Source organism: Zeus faber (assembly GCF_960531495.2).
Source record: "Zeus faber genome assembly, chromosome: 12".
Classification (NCBI taxonomy): domain Eukaryota; kingdom Metazoa; phylum Chordata; class Actinopteri; order Zeiformes; family Zeidae; genus Zeus; species Zeus faber.
The window spans coordinates 13,758,650-13,770,431 of record NC_137196.1 but is presented as its reverse complement, the minus strand read 5'-3'; the positions used below and the strand labels follow the sequence as shown (position 1 = coordinate 13,770,431).

General features: G+C 43.1%; 2 protein-coding genes across 2 annotated transcripts in view; both read left to right on the top strand.

Moving 5' to 3' along the window:
• The window catches only part of vps4b (vacuolar protein sorting 4 homolog B), a 376,929-nt gene that overhangs the window by 289,395 nt on the left and 75,752 nt on the right, over positions 1-11,782 (top strand). The gene's annotated exons all lie outside the window — the stretch shown is intronic.
• LOC307237900 (A-type potassium channel modulatory protein DPP6-like) overlaps positions 1-11,782 on the top strand; it is a gene marked incomplete at its 5' end in the record, with an annotated part of 55,213 nt that overhangs the window by 32,060 nt on the left and 11,371 nt on the right. Inside the window, 5 exons of the mRNA XM_080010698.1 lie at positions 4,253-4,347; positions 4,417-4,491; positions 4,589-4,641; positions 5,090-5,171; positions 10,155-10,275. Coding sequence (XP_079866824.1) covers positions 4,253-4,347; positions 4,417-4,491; positions 4,589-4,641; positions 5,090-5,171; positions 10,155-10,275 — 426 coding nt within the window. The remainder of the gene's footprint in view (positions 1-4,252; positions 4,348-4,416; positions 4,492-4,588; positions 4,642-5,089; positions 5,172-10,154; positions 10,276-11,782) is intronic.

The following is an 11,782-nucleotide window of genomic DNA, read 5'->3' as shown; positions in this document are numbered from 1 at the left end:
TGGATGAATCTGCATTTTGCATCAACATCCAATTACTGAATCACATTTAGAATTCAAATTCCACACCCACCGTCATTACCTAATAAAATGCAGCTGCTTGTGTTCTCTACTCATTTGGTCCTAGATGGGGCATTTTGCAGCCTCAAAACAGCATAATAGAGAAATGGGGATGAGGAAACGAAATGCCCATGCCCCTGTTTTGTATTCAAGCGCGTACAGCTGCGGCGCAGTGTTCACAGAGCGTGTGATGATGAGGTGGTCGAGATAAAACAGTTCCTCCAGTTTGGTTGCGCTTCTGTTATCCTGACAATGTAACAAGTGGAAATCTGCAGGCTGCTTGATACTGGAGATCATGGCTCAGCCGGTGGTGCGCCCTCTGCTGGTCAAAGGGGAAATAAAAAAATATTTGTATACAGTTTGACATCTAAGGTAAATGTAGATGGATAGACAGATGGATAGATGGATGGACGGATAGGTAGGGAGGTGGATGGATAGATAGATAGATAGATAGATAGATAGATAGATAGACAGACAGACAGACAGACAGACAGACAGACAGACAGACGGACGGGTAGGTAGGTAGATATATAGATAGATAGATAGATAGATAGATAGATAGATAGATAGATAGATAGATAGATAGAATGGGAGACAGAGTCTTTCTTGCCGTGGTGCGCCAACATGGCGAGATTTTTTATTAGACAGAGGAACAAAAAAGGCTCGCTGACCAGACGTATGAATAATAAATAATAATGAGGATGATTTCGGGTGCAGGAGAAATGGCGTTCCGCTCTCTGGCTCCCGGATGGCTGACGAGCTTGTGCGCCAATCCCCTCTGCAAGACAGACAAACATTAAGAAAGCTCCCTGCCCCGAGGCCGCTTGGCCCTGCAACATGGAGCAAGGAAGCCATGTTGTCATGTTGCAAGGCTTCCAAGGCTGTATGTCGTCTGCAGCCGGTGCTTGACCACGCCCCTTGGTTCGCCATAGATAGATAGATAGATAGATAGATAGATAGATAGATAGATAGATAGATAGATGGATAGATAGATAGATAGATAGATAGATAGATAGATAGATAGATAGATAGATAGATAGATAGATAGATAGATAGATAGATAGACAGATAGATAGATAGATAGATAGATAGATAGATGGATAGATAGATGGATAGATAGATAGATGGGATTGCAAAGTAGTGCCGAGTTGTCAAACTGCCACCAGATTTCCGGCAGAACTACTACTTTTTAGAACAAACTCTTGACTTTGATACCCATCAAAGAAGAACTTGACTCCAAAAAAGTTACGCGGAGGAACAACGCCCACGCTCGGCAACTGACATGAGTCGAGCAAAACACACCTCTTTACCTTTCAGCCGCCCCGCCCGAGCTCTGCGTCGCTGGAGGAGGGCATTAACGTGACAAGGTCATAATAATAATGATAATATCCCCACGATCACCTCCTCCCACACACTGCACTTCTCACCAAACCACCCAAAACAGTTGGGTTATATACCAAAAAAACAGAAAAAAATTGCCAATTATACAATAGAAATCCAAATAAAATTGCCAAATAAAATAGCCAATATACAAAAAAAGCCTAAATAAATAGACAGATATACAAATGAAAATCCAAATAAAATAGCCATATATACAAAAGAAATCCAAATAAAATAGCCAAATATAAAAAAAGCCAAATTAAATACCCAGATATACAATAAAATACTCAAATAAAATAGCCAAACATTCAAAATAGGGCAAATAAAATATCCAAATATACAAAGAAGCCAAATACAATAGCCAATAGCCAGTTGGCACAGGAAAGACAGTTATTATAGAGTTATTATGTCTAATATCTGTCATTTTCAACTGCATTCAGTCAGCAGTGGATGTCTTCTTATGACTACCTCGGTGAGACCCTTCCCGGGCTGCGTATCTGTGCGACGTCGTTCTTTGTCGAGGGTATTTTAGCGCCACAAACTCCCAGCCGGCGGTAATGGGCGTCCGATAAGGAATCCAACCGGACATGAATCCCTCCTCCTGCCCTGTAATCACCGCTCGGCTCAGCTCTTCTTTTGGACTCTGGACCTCCCGGTGTCACCGCAGGATCGATTTCGGATTTTGTGCCCAGGTGTTAAATAAACGCAGACACAGCTATCCTTTTGTCCTTAAACAAACCAGCCAATGCTCTCTTGGTTGAATGCCGGTCCTTGGTTTCTATGCCAACTTCTTTAACGATGGCGAAGGCGTGTCCAAGGGGATAAAAATGCTCCAATGAGAGGGTAAAATATCAGATTGTAACATGAATTTATCGTTGTGTGCAGCCAATTTCATATTAAACTAAATTACACGGTATTATTATACTATAGTAAGCATTAGCAAATCAACATATCATTAGACTATGTTATGTCATACTATTAATGCTGGGTATTGGTTAGCAAAACCTTTAAGGTATTGACCAAAATCACTGCAAGCGTTCTTGGATTTAATGTGACGTGTGATTGGCTCACTACCCAACAGTCTGTTAAAGGATAGGTTCACAATTTTTTAAGGCTGTCTTAAAACAACAGTCAAGTGTCCATATGAACAGTGAAAGAGGTTTTCCTTGCTGTAATCATTACTTCCGTACTGGCTATTTGTTTACACTTACACTGCCCAAATACTTCATTGTACAGTTTTGTACACTTATATCATACATTTCTCAATAATTTGAACACTTTCAAAATGTACTTGTGTAAAAATAATTTGTGTAGGGAGGAGTGGTGGCATTTTCTGCCACTGAATGCTTCCATTCACATGATGGGTATAGTAGAAAAAAAGGAATGGAATAAAGTACTCTATTGGTATCACTATCACTTTAAATTACTGCGACTGGTGTTTAAATATTTTTGCTCTGTACTTCAGCAGTCTGCTTATGCGGTTGGATGTATACCATTAGGAGAGCAGAAGCCTCCTGACATAGAACTGAGTTACTGCAATTATAAGGTTTGACCCCACCGGACACTATCAGTTGCCTCAGTACTTGTACTCTGTGCAATGACAATTCGTTAAATCTAATCTAATTATACCTTGGTCCTTATAATACCACCCTGCATTATAAAATCACTTTAAAAAGTGAATAGTATATACTTGACTTTATTATATACTTAACCTTTTATAATTATTGCTATCACTGTCACTGGATTGACACTCTATACTGCTTTTATGGTGTTTTTATTATTATTATTATTATTTTTTTTTTTTTTTTTGTTTTGTTTTTTTTAATTTTATAATTATTATCATTATTATCATGGTAGTATTATTATTATTGTATTATTATATCATAATTGTTATTAATATTATTATTATTATTATAAATATGTGATTATTGCTACAATGCTGCTTGATACTATATACTACCCATACTTACTTTAGCGTAACTACCATTTGCCCACATTGCGCTCACTTCTTCTAGTTGGCATAGTGCTAATACTCCATGTGAACTCTGTGGATAGATGTGTACGTATTATGTACATCTTATATTGCGTTTTTTATCTCCATACATCCTCTTACTTCTTATCTCAACAAACATCTGAGGTTGAATGGAGCTGTTTAACTAAAAACACAATTGACTTTGAAGTTGATTTCGATTTTAAATTTTTTTTTTCCATGTGTATGTTCCTCGGAGGAGCACAAAGCTAAACACCCCCCTCGGCGCCGCCCGTTTATGACTTAGAACTTTCCATTCACACGGTCTTTTCACCAAATTCATTTGGAATTTGGCTCGATCTGAGGGGGGCGGGGGCCACACTCAAAATTGGCCCTGAAAGTGAATTGGATGGGATTGGACTGTGCCAGTTTTGCAAACTGGAAAAATGTCATTGTCTCCAACCGACGCCCGGCCCTGCAGGCACTTTTGTTTAACACTCGTATTTAGATCAGCACTTTCCACCTGGAGTTCAGACAGCCACGGAGGCTTTTTTGGACGTTTTTTTGCAACACCTGTTCAAGTCAATCCTTCCTTTTTGAGATGCGGCTGGGGAATTTTAGGGATGAGGGGAAAATAATAATTGGGTACGGTTTGCTTTTCTGTCGACAGAGAGAGAGAGAGAGAGAGAGAAACACCGTCATGAGTGACACTTGAAGTGACACGACGAAACGGAGTAAACACCCTCCGGCTCTCACGCGTGCACTGTATGTTCTTAATGTGGTTGACCTGAGAATGCTTCCTGGGACAAACGGAGTTTGGGGCTGTTCGTCTGCTCGTATTTCTAGACACTGAGCTGCTCTACCGAACGAGGGAAGGAGACGTGGTCAGACTCGACGTGGGGACGCTGGAAAGGACCGTCCTGGTGGAGAACAAGATGTTTGTGAGTTGTCTACTAATGTTACGAAAGCTTTATTTTTCAATGTTTAATTCCCCTCTCCGCCTCCCCCAGGAAACATACAAAGCCACCAAGTACCAGCTCTCGCCGGACATGCAGCACGTGCTGTTGGCCTTCGGCGTGACCCCGGTGAGCGACCGTTTGGAATGTCCCCACGCCTCGTCTGTTTTCTCCCAAACCAGCGTCCATCTTGTGACTCCTGGACGTTTGTGTTTGTACTCCTCAGGTCTACCAGTACTCCTATCTAGCCAGCTACATCATCTGCAGCCTGGTGATACCGTAAGACTCTCCTCTTTCCCTGTCCGCTGTCTTTTCTTGTCCCCTTCTCTCCCTCCAAGAGCCCAGAACGGACAGAATGGAGGAGCTCGGACCTTTCCGGCTCCACCCTCCGACCCCCCCCCCCCCCCCTTGTGTGCTGCCACCTAGTGGTGCCTTCTGGCCAAACCCCAGCTACTCTCTCTGGTTCACTTTGTCTGACCTGTTTTCAGCTCTTCATGCATCTATGCCTGCACACATACTCCCCTCGCTGTTCCATATTTATAACGCATGGGGCAAAGTCAGCCCCGGCTAAAATTGTTCCCGCGGATGACTGATGGGGCCCGTGGTCAGGCCCCGAGTAACCCGCAAGTTCCGCGGCCCTGAATCATATTCAGATGCCGCGCAATTATTGGATGTACGCGACGCACATACAGCCGGACTGGCGCGACAAATGTGTTTTCCTCCGCAGGGAGACGTGGACGCTGAACCCCCCGGAGGTTCGTAACCCGGCCCTGCAGTACGCCGGATGGGGGGCCCAGGGCCAGCAGCTGGTAAGGAGCCACGGCGTCTTCAGCGAAAACACAAAGAGTCGTCTGAATAACAATCAGTAATATTCGCACCGGCCTGGAACAACAGGCTCGCCGTGCTGATCACATCAGGGTCTGATACACCACAACGGAAGGATATTTAAAGGGCTTTGACAATTGTATACCTCGCTATGTGGTGGACAGGTGTTGCTCAGTGGGAGGATCCCGGTGGAGTTGGTTCTGCGAACAGTTTTCCTTCTACTTTGTCAACTTTGCAAGGACACGCGGGCCAGCGAGACCTGCAGTGGCAGATGGCATCTCGGTGGACAGTCAGGGGGTTGCCAGGGAATCAATGATGTGGCATTGACTGAACAGTGTGTGTGTGCGTGCGTGCGTGCGTGCGTGCGTGCGTGCGTGCGTGCGTGCGTGCGTGCGTGCGTGCGTGCGTGCCTTATTTCCATTCTTCCTGTGGCGGTCATGCTCAGACCCAAGGCTGCAGTATTTGAATTATTTCCCTCTTGCTGCTAATGCCATCGCCGCATAAAAATGGTAGTGTGCAGCAGTGTGCAGTAGTGTGCAGTAGTGTGCGTTTTCACTCCTTTTCATTTGAAGGCTCAAATCCAGTTCAGTTAAAACCTGAGTCTGATTCTATTCGACATCAGATTCATATTATAAAGTGGAATAAATTGCCACAAGTGGCAGCCACTGTATGTGGTTCTAGATTATTCTAACTCTTCTCATTGTTATTATTCTAAAAACAGTCAGTTGTCGATAAAGTGACAACCTCACCAGGATTCAGACCAATATGAATCTGATCTTATTGTCGTGCGGATCCTCTTCTGCATTCCAAAATGCTCAAGCATTCAAAACTATTGAACCACTCAGTCCATCCCTGGATGATTGTGTGTGTGTGTGTGTGTGTGTGTGTGTGTGTGTGTGTGTGTGTGTGTGTGTGTGTGTGTGTGTGTGTGTGTGTGTGTGACGCATAAAGTGACGAGGTTGTTATCCGAGCTGGCACGCCCACTCCCTGTCAAATAAAGCCATTTGTAGAACATGTGGTTGAGTAATTTGATTGGACAAAAGGCAGTGGCACAGTTTAACCACATCAATCTGCTTTACTAGCGAGCTCCCCTGCGGCTACAGGGAAACTGTTTGGTGTCGCAGTGTGTCGCGATGAGTCCATGTGAGAGAAAGTGGTGTGCTGTATGAGGGTATGTATGAAATATTTAATCAAAATATTTATGATGCAATATATGGCTTCACGTTTTTCAAGATTCAAGATTCAAAAGGTTTATTTGTCACATACTAGACATGCGTTCATACATATATGCAGTGAAATGTTTTTGCAACGCACCCGGAGATTGTGCACAATAGTTACTAAACCAAATATAATAGCTAACCTAATTCCTACCTAGCAACTAACTGAACCTAACTGATTCCTAAAACGTAATGCAGTTAGTGAATAGAATAATATAAATAAAATAAAAATTAAATAAGTCTCAAAAAGATAATACAAAGTGGGGGTACACAATATAGGGGAATAGCGTTAGGTATATGTGATAGGCTGTTTGTGTATACAGATATGTGCAGTAAAGTGCATGTGAATAAAGTGGGTATGGTGATATATAGTACAGTAAACAACAGTACGACACAGCAATACAGTAACACCGAGCAGAACAGCAATACAGCGCAGTATGTAGTAACCCAGAACAGCAATACAGCGCAGTATGCAGTAACCCAGAACAGTGATACAGTATGCAGTACACTTTATTAACAGAAAAATCCCAACCTCGGCCATTCCATACACAAGGGGCAATTTAAAGTGCTTTGTAAACCACATAAAAGGCATACAAGGCTTCTCTGTGTTTGGTCTTCACTCCAGTGCAGTTAGCAGACCGCGCCCGGTTGACCTCAGAATTGAGCCGTTGAGAGATTTGTAAAGGAGCATCAGTGTATTAAAATCAATTCTACGACACGCTGGGAGCCGGTGCAGAGAACTGACGGTTGTTGTAAATTGTCCACATTTCTTTGTCTCTGTGAGAACTGGAGCAGGTGCGTTCTGAATGCATTCACCTAAGACCCTTTTTTCGGAGACATCCGAGAAAAGACCATTACAGTAGCGGGACCGACTGGGTTTTCTTCAAGATCTTCTTTGATCATGAATCCTTGAATTCTCAGAGGTGTATCATTTGGGCTAACAGGATCGTGCAACGGTTGAAAAATAGAGGCCCGAGGTTTGAGCCTTGAGGAACGCCACACACTTGTATATGAGACTTGAACCAAGTGAAGACCGTGCAGACGCAAAAGTCCAACCCATTTGCAGTAGAACTGATGAATGCAGCACTGAGATCCATAAACAATCACAACAACACTGGTTAATTAAAAAATGTACCTGTCTGTGGTAAGTTGATGTCATTGAGAGCCTTAATGAATGATTTACGTATTTCGGTCTATATATAAATTCAAATATCTAAGTATTTTTAAGTCCTACATTGTTAACAAATATAATTGTTTACTGTTTGTCAGTTTGATTGTTTTGTGTGTGATTTTTTTTTTGTTTGTTTAGATACAGCGCATAAGATAATTTATTGATCCCCCCTGTAGGGGAAATTCAGACAAAGTAGCAGCTCAGTGGAGAACATATGCAGAGTGAGGAGAAGCAGTCAATTCACAATTTATACATTTGAAAATAAACTCAACAGAGTCGGCGCAAAATAAGTAATAGAGCAATAAAGTCATTATTTTGCCTCCGCTACCGAGATGGAACAATTTGTCGGTGCATTTATTTTTAAAAACCTGTACGTGTATGGTAATGTGTTCCCCGTGCAGGCTGCCATTTTGTGCACATCAGGTGTATGATGCAGAGGGGGGTGATCCTACGCTCGGCTTATTAAAGGGCAAGCAATTACTCCACCGTGACAGACCAATCAGTGAGGCTTGGTTAACACACACACACACACACACACACGGACACACACGGACACACACACACACACACACACACACACACACACACACACACACACACTGCAGCTGAATGAAAGGTTATGTTGATCGAAATGAAAGCTGAGAAGGAAAAGGGTAAAGTTGAAAACACTTAGAGCATTTTGTTTAAAAACAAAGAATAGCCCTTGAAAATAAGGCAATGAAAGAGTAAAAGACACAATATAAATGTGATTTTCTATCTAACTACGTAGAAATTAGTGTATGAATGTGCACAAGCAGTTGATACTGTCATGCTCACTGACCCATGGAGCACGACACAAAAACAATCAGGTGAGAAGCCACAGTCCACAAGGTTTTTACTCCAAAAAGTAAAACGGGCAGGAGATCAGTCAGAGAAGGCAAACTTATCTGGAAGGGAACAGGCAGAGAACCAGGGTCCGGGGGGAACCTCCCTCACCCTCTGATGAAGCCATCTTTTTCTCTCCCTCTCCTTCCGTCTTCACGACTTTTTGCTCATCCTCTTTATAATTTCATCAAACCTGTCAGACTCAAAGGAAGCTGAACGAGTCGCCATGGAGAGATTAGCACCCGACTCTGCGATGACTATGAGCATTTGTCTTGAGACCCATTTCTTCCCGTTCAAAGGAATTTTATTTTAGGCAATTTCAAAAAGCTGCTTTTACCAGATCATTCGGGAGCAGTGTTTTCCGCGGTGATCAGTTCGCACGTATGGTTCATGCCCTTGTGTCTGCGCGCCGCCTCAAAAAACTCAGAGTGGCTCTGTGTTCGTCGCCGCCTTCCTCAGATTGTCATTACGCGAGCGAATCTTCCCACCAGGAGCTTTTAGATCCGAGCGGGGCCCGTGTAAGCCGCGCCCAAATCCCCGCCGCGGCAACTTAAGGCATCGCGTTCGGAAGAGCTTCGGCGGAAGTTTTTCCAGCCGACACTTCTGTGCCTGCCCGACGCAGCCGCGCTCGGCGCGCCTGGGGGCCGCAGCCGAGTGCGATAGTGTTTAGAAGTGGATTGACGGAGGAATGTACGGGAGGCCGCAAACTCATCTGCCAGCTCGCCGCCGTGAGCCCCGCGGGCGATACCATCCTGGTCGCACCGGGGGGGTTTAAATCAGCAGAATAACTCACAGCCACCCACGCTGGGAGGCCTCAATCAGTTGGAGGACACTTAAAGTGTATTTGTATATATATGTGTGTGTGTGTGTGTGTGTGTGTGTGTGTGTGAGCGAGAGAGAGAGAGAGAGAGAGAGAGAGAGAGAGAGGGCTTGGGAGAGGGGGAGGGAGGGAGAGACAGGGGAGGGAGAGAGGGAGTGCGTGTGTGTGTGTGTGTGTGTGTGTGTGTGTGTGTGTGTGTGTGTGTGTGTATATATATATATAGATGCATACAGGGCCATTACACGACACTGATTCAGTAACTAATTTCCTCGTCGTAGCCTGGGAAGTCTAAGTGATTCTGTCTCATAACAGGTTGGTTGAGTTATACTGCCTTCACTTTGACACGGATACCTAATTATGGGTTTTTCCATCGTACTTTCCTTTATATATATATATATATATATATATATATATATATATATATATATATTTATGTATATAAACTAGATACTGTATACAGAATTAAAGGTCAAAGGTCATAGTGGTTTGGAATAAAAATGTCTGATTGAGTTTCTTAAAAAAAAAAAAAAAAAAAAAAAAAAAAAAAAATGTCTCATTTTACCAGAAAGGTTGCAGGACGCATCCGTTTCCACTCCGGGATTTCTAGTCCACCGTGTGGATTTGCTAATTAGCGTCACCCCCAGAGGTGAAATCACATGGATCAGTGCACGGCTGGAGCAGAAGCACGGCAGGACTTTTACTTTCGAAACCTGGAATTTTCCACCGCTGCAAGGTTTAACTTTTTGGCTCGCTGACGATGATGAAGAGAGAACGTTCGGTGACGAATGTTTGGTATCCATTGCCGCGGACGATATCAACGCAATTCCGTAGCCAGCCAGACGCTCTACTTAGGGTCAGGGTTCAATGAATTGATGATGTTTTCTTTTCCATGCAGATATTCATATTCGAAAACAACATCTACTACAGAGCGACGTTGGAGAGCCGCACCATCCGCCTGGTGTCCAGCGGGAAAGAGGGAGTGGTCTTCAACGGCCTGGCGGACTGGCTCTACGAGGGTAAGGCGCTTCCACTTCCGCACCGTGTATCAGGATGGTACTTCCTGATACAGTGGTAAGTCCACTCTTCCTCCAGTCGTCAGGTCAGCTGTTGGTCGCCAGGACTAACAAAATGGTTGCCAAATTTTAATCATTTTATAGTTGAGTGATATTGATCCTATATAATTATTATCCATGTTTCAATATTGAGAGAGGGGTATTAAAAATGGAGAAACATATTCATTCACTGAAATGTGCTTTTTGATTATTTTAAGTCTTGGACAACATTAAGATAGTACGTGAAATTTGACAGAATAGTTTAAAATCTGGTGACCGACAAGTTGAATACAATTTGTTTTCGGAGAGCGTTCCAAAAATCCTGCATTGGTTTGATTTGATGGTTTTGTTAATCCCAGTCGGCCCCCTGGGGGTGTGTGTGTGTGTGTGTGTGTGTGTGTGTGTGTGTGTGCGTGTGTGTGTTTGCCATTCCGTCTGACGGAGCACAGCTGGCTGCATTTGGATGCCCCCGCCCTCTATCCCCAGAGTTCCCAGGGCTTGTTTTCCTGTTTGTTAATTAATTCATGTCTGCCGCGCCACAGTCGCCGCCACCAGCTGTTCGCCAGCATGCGCACTTGTAATTTCATATGAAATATGTCCTGATGGCGGCACGTGAGACACAATTCCCAATTACACAGCACTCCAAATGGTTTTGTTTGTGAGCACTGACACATGGGGTTCGGTTATATTATAATAATAATAATTATAATAATAATAATAATTATAATAATAATACTAAGAATAATAACAAAGATTTGCGGTTATTCCCGTTATGGCATTTACACTATCAAGGCTGTTGATGTTATTAATTTTCGTCGACCTGTTGCAATGTAATTATCGTGTTAGAATCATTCTCACCAAAAAGGAATTGGAGTTTTTCCATGGTTATGAGCAGTCTTTGTTATTTTCTTGCAGTGAGTTGTAAAGAATTGTAATTAATTAGACAACAGATGGCAAACTGTTGTTATTCATTATGCACTTTGCATACATCACAGGGTTTCAAGGGTTTTTTTCCCGGGAAATACATGTTTCCGGTTTTTACCGTTGTGCAATCAGGTATAGTAACCTAATCCTTTTTGTCAGAGGATGTTAAACCCATTTAGGGTGTTACGCAAGCGGCGAATGTCCCCAAATCGGCACTGTGATCGCTCCGGTCCCTGAAGCCATTTACCTAAACATATCATTCAGCATTAGCTCTCACCCACAAAGGAATTGGTCAAAATCAATGATCTTAATTAGTATGAATTAACGCCTGTATTTGACTTTGCTGCTACAGTGGCTAGACTCTCTACTTCACGCAGTCGGATCCTCCACCCCTAGTGGCTGCCGGATAAACTGCATCTAGGTTTCGCATCACAAACTACGGGACTGGGAAAATGGGAGAAAGCTCCTTTTATTTGGACATGGACATTTACCATGTTCCATGAATGAGAGTTTAAAATAAAGTGCAAACAAAAATAAAAACAATTTC